The sequence below is a fragment of the Lissotriton helveticus genome, chromosome 1_1 (assembly GCF_964261635.1).
Source record: "Lissotriton helveticus chromosome 1_1, aLisHel1.1, whole genome shotgun sequence".
Classification (NCBI taxonomy): Eukaryota; Metazoa; Chordata; class Amphibia; order Caudata; family Salamandridae; genus Lissotriton; species Lissotriton helveticus.
In genome coordinates this window covers 2048789962-2048814923 of record NC_136057.1, presented here as the reverse complement: position 1 = coordinate 2048814923, position 24962 = coordinate 2048789962, and the positions used below count along the sequence as shown (strand labels likewise).

General features: G+C 44.5%; 1 protein-coding gene across 1 annotated transcript in view; it reads right to left on the bottom strand.

The window, feature by feature from the left end:
• Window positions 1–24962, bottom strand: part of ADGRL4 (adhesion G protein-coupled receptor L4) — a 654086-nt gene that overhangs the window by 361694 nt on the left and 267430 nt on the right. The window contains exon 3 of the mRNA XM_078644908.1: window positions 18323–18472. Coding sequence (XP_078501034.1) covers window positions 18323–18472 — 150 coding nt within the window. The remainder of the gene's footprint in view (window positions 1–18322; window positions 18473–24962) is intronic.

Below are 24962 nucleotides of genomic sequence, written 5' to 3'. Positions count from 1 at the left end.
TCCTGCTTCAATACCCTCTGCATGCTCTGCAGGATCTACAAGTGGATCCCCACCGCGACGAGAAGAACGGTCACCCAGGCCCTCGTCAGCAGCAGGTTGGACTACGGAAATGCACTCTATGCAGGAGCCTTGGCCAAACTCCTGAGACGGCTGCAACGCATCCAGAACGCCTCCGCGCACCTGATCCTTGACATCCCCCCACCTCAGCCACGTCATACTCCACCTGAGAGACCTGCACTGACTCCCCGTCAACAAGAGGATAACTTTTAAGCTCCTCACCCATGCACACAAAGCACTCCACAACACCGGACCAGCATACCTCAACTGCCGACACAGCTTCTACACCCCCACCCGCCAGCTCTGCTCCACCGGAATCGCCTTCGCCGCAGTCCACCGCATCCAAAGAGCAACCTCTGTTGGCAGATCTTTCTCCCACTCACCGCCAAGACCTGGAACACCCTCCCACCCACCTATGGCAGACCCAAGACCTGCCGACCTTCATAAGACTCCTCAAGACCTGGCTCTTCGAGCAGTAGCAGCGCGGGTGAGTAGTGAGCTTTACAAATGCTATGATTGATTGATTAACATTCAGATTGAAAGGCCAATAGCTAGGACACTGCCGGTACCTATTGGCTTGGCCAATGTTTATTACAATATTGCATTGATTATTTATATGTTTTTGTAAACTTATCTACCTAGCACAGAAGCATCTTAAATATATTGTTGCAACTGAGACAAATTGTACAAGGTATTTTATCTCAAACCGATAATAGTGGACATTTACTTTCCCTTTGTATCTGTGGTGTCTTGTCTGTGAATACAAAATCAGTATGTGATAAAACTCCTTAACCTGTCTTACATTAGGAGTACACACACACTTACCACAGAGAACAGAAGAAATTGAACACATCGTTTTGCAAACTTCATGAAATTCAAAAAATGCAGAAAGTAGTAAAAAAGTGTTGGAATAAATCAAAATAAAGAATTGTCGAAATAAAATTGCAAAAAACAAAAATACTTTCAAAAAAGGACTTTTCACATGTGTTAACAGAATAATTGATTTGCCCCTAGCCAAAGGAATGAACAGAGCACACATTCTTGATATGGAAATGTCATGCTCATTTTCTGAAATATTCTAACTATTACTAACAGCACCTGAGAGAATTATTAATTAGGAGTAGAAGGAACAAATAAACACTTGCCATCAAATGCTTAAACAATGAAAGCACTTAAGGTTATTCTGCTACCAAAAATGCTCTTGAAGCTCCATGTAAGTTGGTGGCTCTAGGCCACCAACTTGCGCCTTGAAATTATGCTTCCTCCATGTGAAGGATGGCTAAACTCCGGATTCATGAAGTACAGAGATGATAATCCTCTGTAAGAAGATTAGGGAGGATTACCTTAAATCCTAAAATCCCAACTGTCACTTTAGTATCACAGTACACATTGTATACCAATGGTATGATTTTTAGCAAAATAATTTAGATTTGTTTTTAATTGGTTAGGTGATGGGAAAATTTTAACTCCATATCTTTTAGGCTTTAGATTTATCCTGTCACCCTATAACCAAGTCTTCATATTACCACATCAAAAATTACAGTGCAAGGCATACGAAACAATCATTCATTGTCTTCAGCCTAGAAAACTGGACCTAAATGTTAGACACAAACTCTGAGTGAAACTGGGAAGAATCTACGGGAATCCAGCATGTAATTTACTTCAATTTAGTTTATGAACTTTACGCATAATTATTTGATGAAGAGAAAGACAACCCACTTATCCAATCGATGGTAGACTATAATACTAGCACAGAAATTAAACACAGAATAACATTTGCAGTGAATCAATGATCTGCTAGAAGAATTTATTATACAAAAGAACTTTAATAAATTCAAGCTTTCAAACAATTGATCGTTTTGTCTGCAGGGAAGGAATGTGATTTTCATGGGGAATAAAACCCTTGAAATATTTTATCATAAAGCATATGTATGCAGTTTCTTTGTGCTATCAAGCAAGAGAGAAGAGTAAAAACAATAAACTATTTGAACAGTAGAACTATAGAATTCATAAATTGCTCAAAGAAAAGTAGCAGTTGTTTGTAAGATTTGTAAATGAATGAGAGAATGTGTTTCTCTGATTGAAGGGTACAAGTTATTGCAGGGTCACAAAATAAGGACCTTGAAAGATCAATCCTAAATGTGAGCTTGTGGGTCTTAGGAATCAGTATAGAAAGGCACACTAACCACATGGCCAAATAGATTAAACATATGAATCAGATAATGAAGAAACAAACAGTAGACCTCTTTATTTATAAAGCATATGGGTTAATAATCATTTAAACCCAGCCCACTGTGTCAGTGATAGGCATTAACTTACCCCGCCAGTTGAAAGTTATCCTGCACATTTTAGATATCTTGCCTGTCGGGGATCTATAATCCTGTAGTGGGTCCACTTTACTGCGAGCTCCACTGTAGGCTGAGTGAAATGCCAAGCAGGTTCCATGGTATTTCTAACCCCTCAAACAAACTTCAAAAGTAGGGGTATGATTTTGTAATAATCAATCAATCAATCAATCATGCCATTTGTATAGCGCACTACTCACCCGGGAGGGTCTCAAGGCGCTTGGGGGGAGGGGTATGCTACTCCTCGAACAGCCAGGTCTTGAGTTGTTTCCTGAAGGCGAGATGGTCCTGGGTCAGCCGAAGGTGGATGGGGAGGGAGTTCCAAGTCTTGGCAGCCAGGTAAGAGAAGGATCTTCCTCCGGCGGTGGCTCTTCGGATGCGTGGTACGGCTGCGAGGGCGAGGCTGGTGGACCGTAGCTGGTGGGTGGGCGTGTAGAAGGTCAGGCGGTCGTTGAGGTACTTGGGGCCCAGGTCGTGGAGAGACTTGTATGCGTGGGTGAGGAGCCGGAACGTGATCCTCTTGTCGACGGGGAGCCAGTGCAGGTTCCTCAGGTGGCTGGAGATGTGGCTGCGTCGGGGGACATCCAGGATGAGTCGGGCAGAGGCGTTCTGGATGCGCTGGAGTCTTTTCTGTAGCTTGGCTGTGGTTCCGGCGTAGAGGGCGTTTCCGTAGTCCAGTCGGCTGGTGACGAGTGCCTGGGTGACAGTCTTCCTGGTCTCGGTCGGGATCCAGCGGAAGATCTTGCGAAGCATACGCAGGGTGTTGAAGCACGATGAGGAGACGGCGTTGACTTGTCTGGTCATCGAGAGGGAGGGGTCCAGGATGAAGCCCAGGTTGCGTGCGTGGTCGGTTGGCTTGGGTGTGGTGCCCAGGGCTGGGGGCCACCAGGAGTCGTCCCAGGCGGAGGGCGAAGATCCCAGGATGAGGACTTCCGTCTTGTCCGAGTTCAGTTTCAGGCGGCTGTCCTTCATCCACTCGGCGACGTCTTTCATCCCTTCGTGTAGGCAGGTACTGGCGGTGTCGGGGTCTCTGGTGAGGGAGAGGATCGGCTGGGTGTCGTCGGCGTAAGAGATGATGTTGAGGTTGTGCTGGCGTGCGATGGCTGCGAGAGGTTTCATGTAGATGTGAAGAGGGTGGGGCTGAGTGAAGATCCTTGCGGGACGCCGCAGATGACTTTGGTGGCCTCGGAGCGAAATGGGGGCAGGCGGACTCTTTGTGTTCTACCGGCGAGGAACGAGATGATCCACTCCAGTGCCTTCTCTTGGATACCGATGTTGCTGAGGCGCTGGACTAGGGCTTGTCCTTATTGCCCGAGAGCCCAGACCTAGTCTTGGTTACAGGACTAGGGTGCGGTGGCTGAGGTCCAGGAGGATGAGGGCCACTGTTTCCCCCTTGTCGAGCAGGGTCCGGATGTCGTTGGTGGCTGCGATGAGGGCGGTCTCGGTGCTGTGGTTGGCTCTGAAGCCGGACTGCGAGGGGTCGAGGGATCCGTTCGTCTCGAGGAAGGTGGTCAGCTGTCTGTTGACGATCTTCTCGATGACTTTAGCAGGAAAAGGGAGGAGCGAGATGGGGCGGAAGTTTTTGAGATCGGTGGGGTCCGCTGTAGGTTTCTTCAGGAGGGCGCTGATCTCGGCGTGCTTCCAGCTCTCCGGGAAGGTGGCGGTGTTGAAGGAGGCGTTGATGATGTTCCGGAGTTGGGGTGCGATGGTGGAGTCGGCCTTGTTGAAGACGTGGTGTGGGCAGGGGTCGGTCGGTGATCCGGATTGGATGGTGTTCATCGTGCGGGCTGTGTCTTCGGTGGTCACCGTGGTCCAGGTGCGAAGGGTGGCGGTGGGGGGCGTTGGTTCAACGGTTGGGTGCGTGGGTGGGGCGCCGAAGCTGTTGTGGATGTCGGCGATCTTGCGGTGGAAGAACGAGGCGAGGGAGTCGCAGAGGTCTTGTGATGGAGTGATGTCGTTGGTGTCGGTGCTGGGGTTGGAGAACTGCTTGACGATAGTGAAGAGCTCTTTGCTGTCGTGGGCGTTGTTGTCCAGTCGTTCCTTCAGGGATTTCTTCTTGGTGGTGTGGATGAGCTGGTGGTGCTTGCGGGTAGCGTGTTTGAGGGTGGTCATGTTGTCGGTGGTCCGGTCGAGGAGCCAGGCTTTCTCGAGGGTGCGGCAGGTCTTCTTGGAGTCCTTGAGGTCGTCGGTGAACCAGGATACCTTCTTGCTTCTTGGTCTGCTGGGAGGGTTCTTTAGTGGCGCGAGGTCGTCGACGCAGGCGGTCAGCCACTGTGTGAAGTTGCGGGCTGCTTCGTTGGGGTCCGTTGTGTTGGCGGGTGGGCTCTGGCTGAGGGAGGTGGTGAGCTGGTCTGCGGTGATCTTGCTCCAATTCCTGTGAGGTACCTGTTGCGGGTGGTGGTGGGTCGTGGATCTTTTGAAGCTGAAGTGGACGCAGCTGTGGTCGGTCCAGTGGAGTCCGGTGGCGTGGCTGAAGGTGATGTACTTGCTGGAAGAGAAGACGGGATCAAGCGTGTGGCCGGCGTAGTGGGTTGGGGTGTTGACCAGTTGCTTGAGTCCGAGGTTGGCGAGGTTTTCCAGCAGGGCGGTGGTGTTGCGGTCCTTGTTGTTCTCCAGGTGAAAGTTGAGGTCCCCGAGGAGGATGTAGTCAGTGGAGGGGAGGGCGTGCGGGCTGATGAAGTCTGTGATGTCTTCACTGAATTGTGTGCGTGGTCCCGGGGGTCTGTAGACGAGGGTGCCTCTGAGGGTCGTCTTAGGGTCGGTGTGAATCTGGAAGTAGAGATGTTCGGCTGCGGCGAAGGAGTCGTTGGCGTCGGTCGTGGCGCGGATGGTGTTCCTGTGGACGATGGCGATGCCATCTCCGGTCTGGTTGATGCAGTCCCTCCTGATGATCTTGTACCCGTCCGGGATGGCGATGGCAATGTCGGGTGCAGAGGAGGCGTTCATCCAGGTTTCCGTGAGGAAGGCGACGTCCGGTGATGTAGCGTCGAGGAGGTTCCAGAGTTCCACGGCGTGTCTGTGGACGGAGCGGGTGTTGATCAGGATGTGCTTGAGGTGGTTGCTGCTGGTGTTTGTCTTGGCGGGTGCGGGGCAGGTTCGGAGGCAGGTGAACTTGCAGGTGCAGCAGGTGAAGGGTCCGCAGGTGCGTCTCGGGGTGGCTCGGCAGCAGGCGTGGGTCCGGCCGGCATTGAGTGCGTTGAGAGTGGTGGCCTCGTATGTCAGTCGAGTCGTCTTGCCTCGGCGGGGAGGGCCAGGGGTCCTGGCGCTGGGCACGGGCCAGGCGCGGACGGGCGCAGACGGGCTTACCTTTGGCGCACCTTCGGCGCTCAATCGGTGCTCCCGCTGCGCACGTCCGCTGCGCGGTCGCTCTGGGGGCGTCATAAGTAAGGAGCCGGGAGGGAGGAGCAGCTGGGTGGCGGGAGCGGGGCGGCGAATGGAATCACAGGGGGGCGGGGCCGCAGGGAGGCAGCGGCGGGAAATTCCAAGAAGCAGCGGGCAGCGGGAAATTCCCAGGAGCAGCGGGAAATTCCCAGGAGCAGCGGGAAATTCCCAGCAGCAGCGGGCAGCGAACGAAGGAATCTGCAGGCAGGAGGCGGCAAAGGCAGGCAGGAGCGGCAGCAGTGAGTGGGGCGACCAAGCCCTGTGGAGGGCTGAGCATAATATGAACAATTACTGTCACTGAGGCACTTTTGTACTGCGCAAAGTGTAGGGTCTTGTGAGTTAGCGATGATGGGACCCTTTTCGTTCCTGGTGGACTTTGTAGAACTATGATGTAAGTGTTCGGGTTTGGTGAATAGAGTTCATGGTTAGAATGCTGAGTTTGCAGTTACACAAAAGAAATAAAGATGTGTAATACTAAGGTCCTTGTGTGGCGTATTCATTTACTCTGGTTCAAGAGGAAACTACAACTGGCAGCGAGGTCAGGATACATAAACCGAAGATCAATAGGGCTCACCCAGAGAGTGTGCCGTTGTCCAGCAAACTGCTTGTGCATGCCAAATGTGCCTCAATCAATGTGAAGATCAACATTTGTGGAGTCAAAGTGCCACTCCAGCCAGTGTTAAGCATTTGGTGAGAACGAAAGCCTCAATGAGAAGTTTATTCATTGTTGGCCAGAAACCTGTGAGTAAGGCAGTGAAAAAGGTACTGCACTGCTATGCAACACTGAGATATACATTGTGGGAAATGATAATGCTAAAAGTGGAAAGAACCAGGTTCAGAGGAGTGCTAGAAACAGAAAAAGAGAAGGGCAAGAAAATGCTAGCAGCGACTTTTAGAGGCTCGCTACCTCGCTGACCACTCCTCACCCAAAGAGGCAGGAGCTTTCGCGACTTTGTTGGCTGGATATATATGTATATATATATATATGTTTATGCAAACGCCCTGGAGCTTGGAGGCGCACTCGACGATTCTCTCCCTTCCAGGCTGACAATGCTTCCTGCTTAAGTAAGTTCGTGTGCTGTTTTCCTTGTGCCTACGCGTTTCAGGGCCATAAGCCCCTTCTTCCTGGGCTTTAAACAGCAACAATGAAATCCGCATTTTCACTTGAGGACATTTATTAACCAAGCCTCCCACATGGGCGTGTCAGTTTTACACATACCTGCGTGCATTGTGGGGCATGGAGTCCTATATGCAGATTGTCGTCATCATCTTTAAGTAAGTTCATGTTTGCGTTTAAAAGTTATTTCCTTATTCATCTATTTCTCTCTAAGTGAGTCACGTTCTTACAAGACAGGCTTCGTTTAGCATGTTGAGAGTCGTGCCGTTTTTCAGTGCTGAACAGTTCAGAACGCCGGCCTCAGTCAGCTGGAAGAAAACAGTTGAATTCCAGCTGGTGATGTTGCTGCCTCCCACGGCCAGACACCGTGTGTTAATGTTTATGCAAACGCCCTGGAGCTTGGAGGCGCACTCGACGATTCTCTCCCTTCCAGGCTGACAATGCTTCCTGCTTAAGTAAGTTCGTGTGCTGTTTTCCTTGTGCCTACGCGTTTCAGGGCCATAAGCCCCTTCTTCCTGGGCTTTAAACAGCAACAATGAAATCCGCATTTTCACTTGAGGACATTTATTAACCAAGCCTCCCACATGGGCGTGTCAGTTTTACACATACCTGCGTGCATTGTGGGGCATGGAGTCCTATATGCAGATTGTCGTCATCATCTTTAAGTAAGTTCATGTTTGCGTTTAAAAGTTATTTCCTTATTCATCTATTTCTCTCTAAGTGAGTCACGTTCTTACAAGACAGGCTTCGTTTAGCATGTTGAGAGTCGTGCCGTTTTTCAGTGCTGAACAGTTCAGAACGCCGGCCTCAGTCAGCTGGAAGAAAACAGTTGAATTCCAGCTGGTGATGTTGCTGCCTCCCACGGCCAGACACCGTGTGTTAATGTTTATGCAAACGCCCTGGAGCTTGGAGGCGCACTCGACGATTCTCTCCCTTCCAGGCTGACAATGCTTCCTGCTTAAGTAAGTTCGTGTGCTGTTTTCCTTGTGCCTACGCGTTTCAGGGCCATAAGCCCCTTCTTCCTGGGCTTTAAACAGCAACAATGAAATCCGCATTTTCACTTGAGGACATTTATTAACCAAGCCTCCCACATGGGCGTGTCAGTTTTACACATACCTGCGTGCATTGTGGGGCATGGAATCCTATATGCAGATTGTCGTCATCATCTTTAAGTAAGTTCATGTTTGCGTTTAAAAGTTATTTCCTTATTCATCTATTTCTCTCTAAGTGAGTCACGTTCTTACAAGACAGGCTTCGTTTAGCATGTTGAGAGTCGTGCCGTTTTTCAGTGCTGAACAGTTCAGAACGCCGGCCTCAGTCAGCTGGAAGAAAACAGTTGAATTCCAGCTGGTGATGTTGCTGCCTCCCACGGCCAGACACCGTGTGTTAATGTTTATGCAAACGCCCTGGAGCTTGGAGGCGCACTCGACGATTCTCTCCCTTCCAGGCTGACAATGCTTCCTGCTTAAGTAAGTTCGTGTGCTGTTTTCCTTGTGCCTACGCGTTTCAGGGCCATAAGCCCCTTCTTCCTGGGCTTTAAACAGCAACAATGAAATCCGCATTTTCACTTGAGGACATTTATTAACCAAGCCTCCCACATCGGCGTGTCAGTTTTACACATACCTGCGTGCATTGTGGGGCATGGAGTCCTATATGCAGATTGTCGTCATCATCTTTAAGTAAGTTCATGTTTGCGTTTAAAAGTTATTTCCTTATTCATCTATTTCTCTCTAAGTGAGTCACGTTCTTACAAGACAGGCTTCGTTTAGCATGTTGAGAGTCGTGCCGTTTTTCAGTGCTGAACAGTTCAGAACGCCGGCCTCAGTCAGCTGGAAGAAAACAGTTGAATTCCAGCTGGTGATGTTGCTGCCTCCCACGGCCAGACACCGTGTGTTAATGTTTATGCAAACGCCCTGGAGCTTGGAGGCGCACTCGACGATTCTCTCCCTTCCAGGCTGACAATGCTTCCTGCTTAAGTAAGTTCGTGTGCTGTTTTCCTTGTGCCTACGCGTTTCAGGGCCATAAGCCCCTTCTTCCTGGGCTTTAAACAGCAACAATGAAATCCGCATTTTCACTTGAGGACATTTATTAACCAAGCCTCCCACATGGGCGTGTCAGTTTTACACATACCTGCGTGCATTGTGGGGCATGGAGTCCTATATGCAGATTGTCGTCATCATCTTTAAGTAAGTTCATGTTTGCGTTTAAAAGTTATTTCCTTATTCATCTATTTCTCTCTAAGTGAGTCACGTTCTTACAAGACAGGCTTCGTTTAGCATGTTGAGAGTCGTGCCGTTTTTCAGTGCTGAACAGTTCAGAACGCCGGCCTCAGTCAGCTGGAAGAAAACAGTTGAATTCCAGCTGGTGATGTTGCTGCCTCCCACGGCCAGACACCGTGTGTTAATGTTTATGCAAACGCCCTGGAGCTTGGAGGCGCACTCGACGATTCTCTCCCTTCCAGGCTGACAATGCTTCCTGCTTAAGTAAGTTCGTGTGCTGTTTTCCTTGTGCCTACGCGTTTCAGGGCCATAAGCCCCTTCTTCCTGGGCTTTAAACAGCAACAATGAAATCCGCATTTTCACTTGAGGACATTTATTAACCAAGCCTCCCACATGGGCGTGTCAGTTTTACACATACCTGCGTGCATTGTGGGGCATGGAGTCCTATATGCAGATTGTCGTCATCATCTTTAAGTAAGTTCATGTTTGCGTTTAAAAGTTATTTCCTTATTCATCTATTTCTCTCTAAGTGAGTCACGTTCTTACAAGACAGGCTTCGTTTAGCATGTTGAGAGTCGTGCCGTTTTTCAGTGCTGAACAGTTCAGAACGCCGGCCTCAGTCAGCTGGAAGAAAACTGTTGAATTCCAGCTGGTGATGTTGCTGCCTCCCACGGCCAGACACCGTGTGTTAATGTTTATGCAAACGCCCTGGAGCTTGGAGGCGCACTCGACGATTCTCTCCCTTCCAGGCTGACAATGCTTCCTGCTTAAGTAAGTTCGTGTGCTGTTTTCCTTGTGCCTACGCGTTTCAGGGCCATAAGCCCCTTCTTCCTGGGCTTTAAACAGCAACAATGAAATCCGCATTTTCACTTGAGGACATTTATTAACCAAGCCTCCCACATGGGCGTGTCAGTTTTACACATACCTGCGTGCATTGTGGGGCATGGAGTCCTATATGCAGATTGTCGTCATCATCTTTAAGTAAGTTCATGTTTGCGTTTAAAAGTTATTTCCTTATTCATCTATTTCTCTCTAAGTGAGTCACGTTCTTACAAGACAGGCTTCGTTTAGCATGTTGAGAGTCGTGCCGTTTTTCAGTGCTGAACAGTTCAGAACGCCGGCCTCAGTCAGCTGGAAGAAAACAGTTGAATTCCAGCTGGTGATGTTGCTGCCTCCCACGGCCAGACACCGTGTGTTAATGTTTATGCAAACGCCCTGGAGCTTGGAGGCGCACTCGACGATTCTCTCCCTTCCAGGCTGACAATGCTTCCTGCTTAAGTAAGTTCGTGTGCTGTTTTCCTTGTGCCTGCGCGTTTCAGGGCCATAAGCCCCTTCTTCCTGGGCTTTAAACAGCAACAATGAAATCCGCATTTTCACTTGAGGACATTTATTAACCAAGCCTCCCACATGGGCGTGTCAGTTTTACACATACCTGCGTGCATTGTGGGGCATGGAGTCCTATATGCAGATTGTCGTCATCATCTTTAAGTAAGTTCATGTTTGCGTTTAAAAGTTATTTCCTTATTCATCTATTTCTCTCTAAGTGAGTCACGTTCTTACAAGACAGGCTTCGTTTAGCATGTTGAGAGTCGTGCCGTTTTTCAGTGCTGAACAGTTCAGAACGCCGGCCTCAGTCAGCTGGAAGAAAACAGTTGAATTCCAGCTGGTGATGTTGCTGCCTCCCACGGCCAGACACCGTGTGTTAATGTTTATGCAAACGCCCTGGAGCTTGGAGGCGCACTCGACGATTCTCTCCCTTCCAGGCTGACAATGCTTCCTGCTTAAGTAAGTTCGTGTGCTGTTTTCCTTGTGCCTACGCGTTTCAGGGCCATAAGCCCCTTCTTCCTGGGCTTTAAACAGCAACAATGAAATCCGCATTTTCACTTGAGGACATTTATTAACCAAGCCTCCCACATGGGCGTGTCAGTTTTACACATACCTGCGTGCATTGTGGGGCATGGAGTCCTATATGCAGATTGTCGTCATCATCTTTAAGTAAGTTCATGTTTGCGTTTAAAAGTTATTTCCTTATTCATCTATTTCTCTCTAAGTGAGTCACGTTCTTACAAGACAGGCTTCGTTTAGCATGTTGAGAGTCGTGCCGTTTTTCAGTGCTGAACAGTTCAGAACGCCGGCCTCAGTCAGCTGGAAGAAAACAGTTGAATTCCAGCTGGTGATGTTGCTGCCTCCCACGGCCAGACACCGTGTGTTAATGTTTATGCAAACGCCCTGGAGCTTGGAGGCGCACTCGACGATTCTCTCCCTTCCAGGCTGACAATGCTTCCTGCTTAAGTAAGTTCGTGTGCTGTTTTCCTTGTGCCTACGCGTTTCAGGGCCATAAGCCCCTTCTTCCTGGGCTTTAAACAGCAACAATGAAATCCGCATTTTCACTTGAGGACATTTATTAACCAAGCCTCCCACATGGGCGTGTCAGTTTTACACATACCTGCGTGCATTGTGGGGCATGGAGTCCTATATGCAGATTGTCGTCATCATCTTTAAGTAAGTTCATGTTTGCGTTTAAAAGTTATTTCCTTATTCATCTATTTCTCTGACACGCCCATGTGGGAGGCTTGGTTAATAAATGTCCTCAAGTGAAAATGCGGATTTCATTGTTGCTGTTTAAAGCCCAGGAAGAAGGGGCTTATGGCCCTGAAACGCGTAGGCACAAGGAAAACAGCACACGAACTTACTTAAGCAGGAAGCATTGTCAGCCTGGAAGGGAGAGAATCGTCGAGTGCGCCTCCAAGCTCCAGGGCGTTTGCATAAACATTAACACACGGTGTCTGGCCGTGGGAGGCAGCAACATCACCAGCTGGAATTCAACTGTTTTCTTCCAGCTGACTGAGGCCGGCGTTCTGAACTGTTCAGCACTGAAAAACGGCACGACTCTCAACATGCTAAACGAAGCCTGTCTTGTAAGAACGTGACTCACTTAGAGAGAAATAGATGAATAAGGAAATAACTTTTAAACGCAAACATGAACTTACTTAAAGATGATGACGACAATCTGCATATAGGACTCCATGCCCCACAATGCACGCAGGTATGTGTAAAACTGACACGCCCATGTGGGAGGCTTGGTTAATAAATGTCCTCAAGTGAAAATGCGGATTTCATTGTTGCTGTTTAAAGCCCAGGAAGAAGGGGCTTATGGCCCTGAAACGCGTAGGCACAAGGAAAACAGCACACGAACTTACTTAAGCAGGAAGCATTGTCAGCCTGGAAGGGAGAGAATCGTCGAGTGCGCCTCCAAGCTCCAGGGCGTTTGCATAAACATATATATATATATATATATATATATCCACAGCTTTGGCTCCAAACTCGTAGTCCAATGGCGCTCTTGTCACCGGTGCCGACTACAAAGCAGAGCCCCGCTTTCATGTAATCTCCAGAAGCTATTAGCCGATAGCATAAGTCAGCACTCAACAAAGGATTTGTTTCCCAAGGTTTCACAATTTATTTTCAGAAAGCAACATTCATTGCACAACACCAACGCGTTTCGCAACCCACTGTTGCTTGATCACGGTAGGGATACAATGTTACGGTTCTCTTTTGTATTTTTGAAAAAAAACGCCTGAAACACCTAATGCTGATCTCACTTCCTTTCCCACGACAGGAAGTGGCTTGGGAATTGTAGTTTTTATAAACAAAGTGTTTTGGTTGGGAACAGCGATATTATTATATCACAATTGCATTGTTACCAAGTATATAACATTTTGAATGTGTAAACATAATCTGGTGATTCATACATTTAACTCAAGTTTACTAAACATTGAAGGGTAATACTTGCGCTCTAAATATGTTTGGCGATTAAGTATGAGGAAGGGGGTTTTTGTTGCCCTCTGGTGGGCAAAGTGATTTCAACATCTAATGTGAAATAAAGCTCTCTGGTGAGCATATATGCCGAATTGCACACTGATCAATGCCCTCTAGTAGGCTAATGGTCATCATATAAATACCCCTTCAGTTATATTCCTTATTGCCTAATTCGGTTGTAGGCTATTTTGTCACCCCAACATGAATATATATACTCTCATATTTTCCACCAGTTATTATGTCATTATTAAGTCATAATGCACACACAAGGGTACGCTGTTCCATGATGTTCCAACCCATTCCCACTTATACACATATTATCGTTAAACTCATCTTCTATTAGTCTCTATTTCTCATTACAAAGAAATTATTCCGGTACACAAACAGTTATCAATTTGTCCAATTAATTATAAATGTACATAAAGTTCCTCACTCTGATTTAAACCCCAAGGGCTCATCGTTCGGAAGTTTAGAATTTGTCTGGATTCTCTGCGTCTCAGTTGTTTCTCCTGATCTCCGCCCCTTTCGTGTGGCAAGACACATTCCAATGCATATGTTTTTAGGAGTTTCCAATCACTGTTGTGCATCAACTCCATATGTTTCGCAACAGCATTATTTTTGTCTTTATTTACTGTGGCTCTAATATGCTCCAGGATACGTAATTTGAATTGTTTCTTCGTACTCCCAATATATTTCAGTGCTCACGGGCATTCGATTACATATACCACGTGTGTGCTTGTACAGTCTATCAATTGGTTAATCTTCCACAATTTTTTATTGGGTAACATTGCTTCTTTTTTATTTATGGCAATTTGGCAGACCTTACACCGTTGGCATTTGATGAATCCTTTCGTATTCATCCATTGGATTCCCTTTTTCTTTTTGGTTCTGTCCTGGAAGTGGCTCTGTATCAATCTGTCTCTGAGATTTTTAGCTCGGCGATATGTAACTAGTGGGTGATTGCCCATTATCTTACCCATTGTTTGGTCTAATTGCAGTAATTTCCAATTTTTTCTCAGAGTATTCACAATTTGTTTTGATTCTCTCGTGTAATCCAGTATCAATCTCACTTTTCTTTCATTTGGTGCTTTTTGGGTGGTGTTTACTGTTGTTTTCTTAGTTATCAGAGTGTCTTTTCGTTCTTTTTGGTTTGCTCTTTGCCATCCTTTGTTGATAATAGCATTGTGGTATCCTCTGGTTTTAAACCTTTGAGCCATGTTTTTGCTTTTTGATTCCCATTCTTTTTCTTCTGAGCATATTCTTCTCGCCCTCAAAAACTCCCCATACGGTATATTCTCCTTAACAGAGGGTTTGTGGAAGCTGTCGAAGTGTAAAATTGAGTTGGTTGCCGTATCTTTTCTATGGAGTGTTGTCTCCACTTTGTTATTTTGAATATAGATTTCTGTGTCGAGAAAAATTGCTCTGTCTTTACTGATATGGTATGTAAAGCGGATGTTTGAAGTGGACGAATTGAGAATCCGAAAATAGTTCTCAAATTCCAAGGCTGTTCCTTCCCAAATTATCAGAAGGTCGTCTATGAATCTGATCCACTTGGCTATTTTTTCCACATGGACATCATTATCAGTGTGCCAAGCAATCTGTTGTTCCCACCACCCCATTGTGAGACATGCATACGCTGGGCTGAATGAAAAACCCATGGCGCAGCCATGGATTTGTTGGTTTCAAAAATACAAAAGAGAACCGTAACATTGTATCCCTACCGTGATCAAGCAACAGTGGGTTGCGAAACGCGTTGGTGTTGTGCAATGAATGCTGCTTTCTGAAAATAAATTGTGAAACCTTGGGAAACAAATCCTTTGTTGAGTGCTGACTTATGCTATCGGCTGATAGCTTCTGGAGAATATATATATATATATATATATATATATATATATATAAATACATATATATATATATATATATATATATATATATATATATATATATATATATATACTCCTACAAGTCTGTAAAAAAATGTATTTAACAAGGGAAGATCTATTATCTTGTGAATGAGAGACCTTTGGTTCCTGATGAATTTCGCAGTTACACTCACCGGAATAAAGATGTGTAATTCTAAGCCCTGCATTTAGCATATTCATTTATAAGTATCAAGGCTGGGGAGGGGGCTACACATAGTTGCTTCTGATAAATTTCCTATAGATGGAATTCCTGTGATAGTTACTCTGCCAACCCAGTGTGTGTGGACTTCCAGTGCAAGGGTCTCCAAGGGGGAATCCACATTAGCCTTCGTTGGTGGAAACTCTCTGCTTCACCACCTGTAAATTAGGCGAACAAACTGAAACCCAGAATTACAAAAGTATCACTCAGCACAGCGCAGTAACCTAATTTTCTACACTGTGTTGCATGGAAAGGAGAGAGCGAGTAAACACCACATCTACTAGAAGAAAAGGGAGGCTGCTAAGCCCACACACACCTTAGCTCAATAGTGCAAATTGTTTGCACCATTTCTAGCATATGTTTTGCGTTTGAAAAGTATCCTTCCAGTACAAAATGCTTTGCTTAGACAAACTTTAAAACTTTTCCCACTTTTGGATATGAGCTGTAAAGTGTACAGTGCAGAATACACAGAACACAGGGGGTCTACCAGCTCAATTATAAAGCTGTACTGTCATACCGAGTCACCAGGATCTCGGGGTGTATATATCACATAAAGACAGTGTATTTCAAAAAAGGGTGAAACCACAAGCATAAGAACAACCGGCACAGCATGGATTATTCATACACGGCTGACAAATCCTCAGCAATTAACAAAGGGTTCCCATCAAATTGACTCAATGATCAGTCCTATCATTTGGCCAAACCCTGGTGCATGTCAGGCAAGTCCCCAAGTTGTTCTTATGCTTGTGGTTTGAAATACGCTGTCTTTATGTGATATATACACCCCGAGATCCTGGTGACTCGGTATGACAGTACAGCTTTATAATTGAGCTGGTAGACCCCCTGTGTTCTCTGTGTTATACATGTTGTAGGAGCTGGGGATAAGAATTAGGCACGGGTCTTTAAACCATATATCCCTTGGACCCTCTTTAAACTGGTTTGTTGTTATTCAGTGTAGAATACACACAAAGTGGGAAACATTAGGAGAAATAAAATTAATTCCTCCTTTTTTCGCTTGCTACAAAGTGGTGTTTTTTTTGTTGCAAAACCGTGTCTGATTTTGTTGGTAGAAAACTTTTTGGGGAAAAAAACATGGGTAGATTTGGTAATTGCATGGGAACACCAATGTACCACCTATGAAATGCACCCTTGAAGTAGAGCAATGCAAAGCGGTAACAAAAAAAGTGATTGGTGGGATGCTTGAATTAATCTCTGCCACTAGTAATTGGTCGGGTTGAATCCCAATCCATTGTTTTTTGTCCACCATGCCACCTCAGATTAGACCCAGCCATAATCAAATCAGCATTGATCCTGCTTCAGGACCCACTATTTCCATGAGGAGCAGGGCCAGTAATGATTTTAATAAGGATGACCTTTTTCTACAGTGGCAGGATGAGGAAAGATTATGGACTGAAATGCAGCCTTGAGTGATTACCAGTGATTGAGATCAACCTGAACATTAATTCATCACCATGTTGTTGTTGCAGATTTCTCAAAGCACTCCTGTAATAGCAGACCCTTTTTTAGGCAGAAATGCCTCTATTAGTCTAAGCATCTCTGCTTTAATCTCTCAATCTGCTCAAATAAACCATTCCAAATGCCAGAGGTTGCAGTTGTTCAGTGCAACTGAAGGAAAGTTGTAATGTAATTGAAAGATGATTCCATAAACTAGTGGCCAACATACATCTTTTAGAAACTGTAGTGCAAACTGTAGTGCATCTAAAAGAAATGCATTGCTCATGAATAGTTTGGTTAAATATGAACATACTTTCATGGAGACTTGTATAACACCCTTCATCGATTGAGAGCATAATTCACGTCACCATCAATAATATAAACATAGGTGATAAGCACATTGAAAATGTTCAATAAGGTTCGAACACTGGGATCTATTCATAAAGACAAACTTACATGTGACTAAATCTTCAAGAAGGCCACTTCTGCTGGGCAGAAATGTTCCTCCTAAATTACTTCTGAGGATTGGTAGCTAAGCAGCCATGGTAGCTTGTTCATCTTCTTCCCCTGATGCTGAATCATCTTCAGGCAGCGGATAATGGGCAATCCAAAGAATCTAATGTTCCTACAAGCAACAATGTCACCATCCAGCACTGCTTGACAGCAAAAGGAGGAGGAGGAGCAGGGCCTAGCCGAGTAGCAAGACATTGTTTCTCCCTCTTTGACATCTTCAAGAAGGCCACTTCAGTGCTGGGCAGCAATATTTCTCCTAAATCAATTATGAGGATTGTGAGCCTCTAGCAAATAGCTAGGCAAAATTGGATGATACACTCACTTCCTAACAACTTTCAACAACCTCTGAACAATCTCTTACACACCTCCCACTAAGGTGTATCTCTCAACCATCAGAGGGAGAGATTACCCCTGATAAGGAACAGGTTGCCTTTATCCATTACTTTCTTCCCCACAAATGCCCAGATGGCACCACTGTCCATACTGGACAGTTATCTGGCCAAGTTAGATGGCCACACCCTTAGGGTCAGTTGACATGGTATATTGCTGCAGACTGGGAGGATCGGGTTTACCAACAGTTCTCTATCAGGTGGAAAAATACTCATGCATTGCAGGCTACTCTTCCTGAGATCACATCCTTCCCTAAAAGACTCCCTCAGATGGTTGGCAGACAGTAAAATGCTACTAAGACATGGAAAAGATGCGCCTAGAATATCTTTAAACTTTTAGGGAAAAGAATGCAAGGCAACCTGCTTTGTCCATGAAGCTTATTGGTGCTATGACCTTTCATGCATTCTTGGGCATGTGACTGTGAGAATCTTTTATTTGCAAGCACTAGAGATTTCTCCTTTCACTTTATTTTCTGAGCATGTGTGTTTCTGATGTTTAAGGTCATTCAAGTACCTCTTGGTTCCTTAAGGTTCTTTCTCGTAGATTGCTGTTCTGGGACAACATTTTTATAGAATGTTTTCAATTGTTTATCATGCTCTACAAGTACTGATTGACTATTATTAATACTGATATTATCAGTCAGTGTGTGTTTGAGACACAACTGTTCACATTAATTGGCACGGTTTCATAAGAGATTTTTCCAGGCTTGTTGTTGATCGAATGCTAACTGAAAAATATGAGTTGTCTGTAACAACAATTTAATGAAATATTACTCATTTTGTGAGGTGCAAACAAAATATAATGTTAACATTTGCTTTCATTTGAGGCTGCTGTTTTCTTAATAATATTTCATAAGATGCATAACAATAAATCTAAAGTCGTTTATACTTCTTTTTGTCACTTACCTTCACATGCAGTTCCATCATTAGTGGTGAAAGCAGGATTGCCACTGGATTTAAAGCCATCAGAACACATGCAGTAATAGCTACCAAGTGTATTTGTACAATTGGCATTCTCACCACATATCTGGGTAGCATTTACACATTCATCATCATCTATCAAGACAAAAAAAAATAGTACAATAAACGACTCTAATACATGAAATCTAAAGCAGTGCCGTTCACAATCGAAGGTAAATTCCTATGCTTGGTATAGATACATACAAGAATTTCCCTAGCATTAACTTTTTGCAACCCAATGGACTACCATCAAAAGGAAATTACAAGAGAATGTCCTGAAGTGCATGTAATGTAGGACACAACAATTCAAATAGATTATACTATTTGCGAATTACCTGTATTTCTAAGAGTTTACAAATACAAATTTCAACTTCTGCTCTCACTTACTTAAATGTCTTTTAGGAAGTGTAATGAAGGAATAGCCAGGCCATAGACGTCTTATTCACAGCCTGAAGGAATATGATGATGTCACCCTTATCCTAATGGAATTCCATTGGTTCCATTGGGTCACCTGGTCAGTCCGCAACATTTTCAAAACCAGCTGCATCATTTGCAAAGTCATCACAACCATCACCCCAATTTTCCTGCAAAGAAGCACACCACCTCTGGTGGTTCTCAGCACATCACAATCAAGCCACCATGGGCCATATTGTCATGCAACGCAGGGCGGCAAACAAAGTTGCATTGCATGAAAGGGGGAGAGCAGAAATGCTCTATGTGTAAAAAGACATGGAGCATTTCTGTTCTCTTCTTGCGCTGGTTCACTGTGTGCAACCTAGCCCCAATACAGTTTCCCTTGTACCATAGTGCAAGGGTGTCTGCATTACAGGCACAATTGTTTTTGTGGAGGAAGGGGCACCTTCCTGCATAAAAACAATCCTTAGTATCCTTTTCCTTCTTCTATGTGTGCTGCAGGATACAGCACATACAACAAGAGGAAATAACTAGAAGAAAAGTAAGATATTTCTTCTATATTTCTTCTAGTAACACCTCACATGGAGTAGCATTTTGATGCATTCCCAGGCTTACAAGTCTTTGTAAATCTGGAAATGTGCCAACATTCATTAGTAGATGCATGGGAGCACCCTTGCTCCACCAATGTAATGCCTCCCAAGTTGAAATGCAAGTAACGCAGCACCGGCAGATGCCTTCAGTTACATTTATTTACAAAGCCATGGAAGGCCATGTAAATAAGGCCCTGGGTAGCTTGGTAAACATTACTGAAACCTTTTTTTGTCCATGAGTCAGCCTGTGTGACACAAGGACAACGTAAAACTTCATAAATATGGGACAATAAGCCTAAGAAGTGTAAAAAAGAAGAAAAAAAACAAAGCAGCAGGTCTTTTCTATCTAAGCATCCATGATCTGTAATAACATCACTGCCTCAATCAGGACTGCCCCAACACTCCTCCAATTTAGGGTAGAGTTTAAGATACACCTCTTTAAAGGGCATTACTTCCCAATTCGTTAATAGTCCACAAACCAGCTACCTTTACTGTCACTCATTGACTTTATTCCTGTATTTGACCCAGTTCAGCATTCCTAATGTCTTTTGGCTAGGTTCGCAGTTTATAAATACTACATACATACAGATTTTGCAGTGAGAAAATATGAAAAATTATGGGAAAATTAGAATGTGTGAATGCCTAACATGTGTATTTCGCAGCATGCTCTAAAGAGGTGAATTCACAGATGCAAATGTGATCTTAAGATGGACAGCTGAAAGAGTTACTTGAGATTTGCTTTTTATTAATACAGTAATCTTTTGTCTCTTGAGAAGCATATGTTACAAAAATATAATCTTCCTTTCACTTGACAGGCTTCATGTTAAAGAAGAGTTTATAAGATATATATCGTATGCTTTTAAATCATGCATACAATATTAATTTTTACGCAATGTCTATTTTCTTTGGCAATGTATTGGAATTTAACACACTCTATTTGCAATATTTCACAATTCTTTAATTTATTCAGTGCATTCAATCATAAAAATTCCTGTTTTCAGGAGCGTAGAATGTGCACTTTATTAAAAAAACGAAAACAAAAAAGAAACAACATTAAAAGCAAAACGCTTGTTATTGAATAAAAATACATTATCCTCAAACCAACAGTATGGTATTGGTCATGTCGTTACTTGCATTATTCTTTTACCCACACTCCCTTAAGAATGTAGTCACTGTACTTCCTTCTTGACTGTATTTTAATGTATAGGTTCCATAAAAATCCTATGTACCATCTTTCATAGAATCTGTTCACAAGCAATGTATATAAACAATGTATCCAAATATTTTTGCTATGTACAAATGTTAGAAAGTGTTTCTCTAATTGGCAGAGGTATGCACCCTGTAGAAGTAGGGACCACAATCCTAGTCAGGGTAAGACAGATACACTCCCTAAATTAACCTGTGCTCGCCTGCTGGTAGCTTGGCACAGATCAGGCAGGTTTAACTAAAGAGGAAAGGTGTACATTATGTGTGCAACACTTATTACAGTAAAACAGTAAAAACACCACTCTAAAATAACCCACATTGAACAAAACAAGAATAAGACCAAAATAAGAAACATCCATTAATTAGAACTGAAGTTAGGAATTTTTAAAGAATATAGCGATTAAAAACATAAAGCGCCCACCGGAGCTTTCTGGTTGGGCTGGACCGGATCAAATCTGAAAAGTAAAGCGCACTGCGATGCAGCACGTGTCAGATACAGGAGTCTGAAATCAGTATGTTCACGGAGGAAGCAACGATGTCAAGGAGCAACTGTGAGGAGCCATCGAAGGCAATGCGCAGTCATTGATCCATCGGATTGTAGGTTATGCATTGGTTTAGAGTTGCGCAGTTGGGAGATGCGTCGTCGTTAAACCATCAGTGATGAAGGCAATGTATCATTGTTGAGCTGTGCAGCCAGTGCTGTGGTGTCCTCAAAGTGGCGGTGTGTAGGCATCAAGAAGAATATGTTGGTTCTGACAGGCAATGCATGGATTTTGATGCTGCAGCACAGGAAAGCCCTCTTCCAAGGGAGCAAGACTGGATTAGCACCACTTTGCAAGATAGGACTCACAGTTGGCAGAGTCCAGGAGCTGGATTGTGAGTTGCTGTTATGTTATTTTGTGTTATGCTATGTTATACATTAGGCTATATGTTATGTAATGTTACCTTATCATATATTATCTTATCTTAACCAGATTTGTAGCGTGCACTGTCACCCATGTGGTAAATAAAATATTACCCTGACATAATTTCTAGGCATTAACAATTAGCATGTATCAAATGAGAGGCAGAGAGTCCGTGGTGTCCAAGTTAAAAGGGTTTTATTCCAATAACTCGAGTTAAGGGAGAATCTGTTCCATCACCTCTAAGGTTCAGGAAGGGTCTTCTAACATTATTTACAGAGAACAACACATATATACATTTTTCCTTGTACATAGGGAGGAACGCTCCAGGCAGAGCATGAAAGAAAGAGATAAGAGCATGTGGGCGTGCATGAGGGTGTACACTTGATGAGTCACAGGTGGGTGATAGGTGGGTGGCTACATAGAGGAGGGGTTACATGGCAGGCTGGAACTTTGCCCTACTTGTGCACGCAATTTGAGCATGACGTGCAATTGACGTGTAACTGGGAGGAGAGCTGACTTTCAGTCTAGTAGAGAGATCTTTAGTGTCAAGGCGACCAGCACGTCTGGTACTAACTGATATCTTAAGTCAGGGGATGTATTATCTGAAGCAAAGGTTGCAAAGGTTGCTCGTCACTAGGAATCAGAAAAAGCATATATTTCTCCGTTCATTGCGTGGGGCTGTGAGCTTTCTATGGATGCAAGCACTGTGATTTACTTCAATGGAGACAGAGAGGCTAGGCCCTATCTTCCGCGGACGGGTTCTGTTTACCTTCCTCACTGGGCAGGAATGTGACTCTGTACAGCAGGCAGATAACAGTTATTCATAATACTATCTTGGCAACCCTTGCTGGGTCTCTTTCGGCTGAGCTAGAAGTATGCAAGGTCAGAGATACGTAACTGCAGCTTGCAGTGTGTCAGGAGTCATGAAAACCCTAATTCAGAAAGTGGCTCAGACTGAACCACAAAAAGGGTTTATTACGATATTTATTTAAAAGTGCACAATGCAAATACATTGGCCTTCATGTTAGCTTAACGTTTGGGAAACTTGATGACAGGCACCTTAATGCAGGACGTGATTGCAGAGGCCTTGTGATTCAGGCCACTGAGAGAAATATGCATGGGTGACATGCATATACATGTAACATAGGGTACACGTAGGGGGCATCTTGGTCAGGCAAAATTTCATTTTCCTCATTCCCTCCTTGTCCCCTACGTAACCCTTCAGGATACATCTATATTCATGAGACCGTATAGTTGATCATACAGCATCATTTGTTCGTCCTTTACCCTTTGTATACTTGGATGTGGAACACATGCAGTTGCACACAGGCCGCAAATGGCCGGGCCACACTGCAGACAGAGACAGCAACCAAATATCATAAGTAGGATCATTCCTAGGAAGGACAACACTTTCCATCCCCAAGCAGATATCACACCCCAGAGCCAACTGGACCAAGTCCATGTGCCTGGGTCTTGATGTATGACATGAGCAATCTTGTGGAGCCTTGTTATCGCTGCATACACAGATGGTGCGTTATTCGGGATGAAAACGCAACAACTAGATCGGATCACGCTACAAGCTCCGCCCCTATCCGCCAAGATGACGTCTAGAACGAGGCGATTTTGAAGAACAACAAGTCTCATAGCAGACTGTTCCTGGGTCAAGTTCGCCAGGGCAGATGCAGTCACATTCACTACTGCCTCAAGAGTCCTTGTTAACTTGCGTATCAGTTTACTGTTTTGGACGGGACCTATGAAGAAGAAGAATCCTTTGTTGAAATCTGTATATTGCTCCCAGGCTGTTTCAGTCTGATCAATCCCTGAGGCATCTGTCTCTCTCTTTACTCTAACATGTTCTAGTCGTGAATCTCTATGATAATGGGATGGGGCCAAGAATACAGGTGGCAATAAGAATGCTATATAACAAGTCCCACCCCAGTCTAAGGGCAGATGTACATAGGCTGTCTGACCGCAAATGAAATAGGTATGGCGTGATGTTTTGAAAGAAGAAAGTCCTTTATCATTAAACTCTACTACAACTTTACACTCGCTGTGTCCCATATGTACTGAGCCTTTCTTATTAACACATAAATCACCTTTTGCTGGTAGAACTGAAATAAACGGTGGACCTGTATTTTGCTTGGGCTGAACATTTAACATTATAAAATTAACGGATGCATTTCCCTGCTCGTACTCTTCATTCTCTAGATCGGTTCCCTTCCTTTGGGGAAATCCGTCTTTGTCTGGAAAACATGCTTCATTCATTACTTTATTCAGGTTTCCATATATCCAGCCACCTGTATAAGCTATGTACTTTCTATCTATTGAGGTCATTAAGGCAAACCATGCTCCACATGAACCATTGTGTGAGAACGGCAGAGGATAGTAGGGCAGAACTCCCTTCGCCTTTTGATAAGGTGGCAGTTGGCCACATACCCAGCAATCAGTCGCATTGCTGGTCTGATGAGAATGGTGTAACATTCGAATAAAAGTATTGTTACACAATGCAAGTCGATATGACAATTCATGAGGTGGCAGTTCACTAAATGTATGCTCTATGGTGCTGTTACTGGAAGAGTGTATATGTGAGGAAATAGGAAAGAAAACATGTAGTAATAAACTGACACAGATTATAACAATGCACAGAATAAAAAGAATGATCAAAGTAACTATACATCTACTGCGTAATAGCTTGCAGTATTTTGCTTTCATGTTTTTTTTCTTACTATTCTCGTATGTGATCTTATACATGTCAGAAATCTAGTCTAACCGATTCACCACCGAGTGGACTTAGACAATTAAACTACGTCTGACTTACTAGATCTTAACTTAGATTTATACTCCTGCTGTGGAGTCTTTTCTAGTAAAGGCGGCGCAGGTGGCGCAAGCGGCGTAAAGTCTGTATTGTCTTTTACTGAAGTACCAGATTGTCCAAAGTGTCTTTTACAGTGCTGAGCGTGGATCCATCCTTTGCGTCCCTCCACCTTCAGCACGGTCCTTGTTGTAAGAAGCACTAATTTCGGGGTCTTCCAGCGAGGCTCGAGGGGGCTTGAACGATCAAAATTCCGGACACAAATGTAATCCCCAGGGACAATGGCGTGTTCCTTGACCTGGGTGTTGTCAGGGAAGGCGGCAGCAACCTGTGAACGACAAGAAAGTAGTGCAGACATCAAGGAAGCCAGGTAATCTGTCAGCATGTTACTGTCAACATCAGTTATTCTTTTAGGCATAGGCGTACCCCACATATTTGGCGGTCTACCGAAGACTACTTCATACGGGGATAGGCCTGTTCTGGAATGAGCTACCATACGCATGTAAAAGAGGGCAACCGGTAAAGCTACCATCCAATCCACGCCTTTTTCTGCACATATCTTAGCAAGTTTTGTTTTGATTGTCTGATTATGTCTTTCTACAAGGCCTGCTGCTTCAGTGTGTCTTACACAATGGAATTTCCAAGTATATCCTAACAGA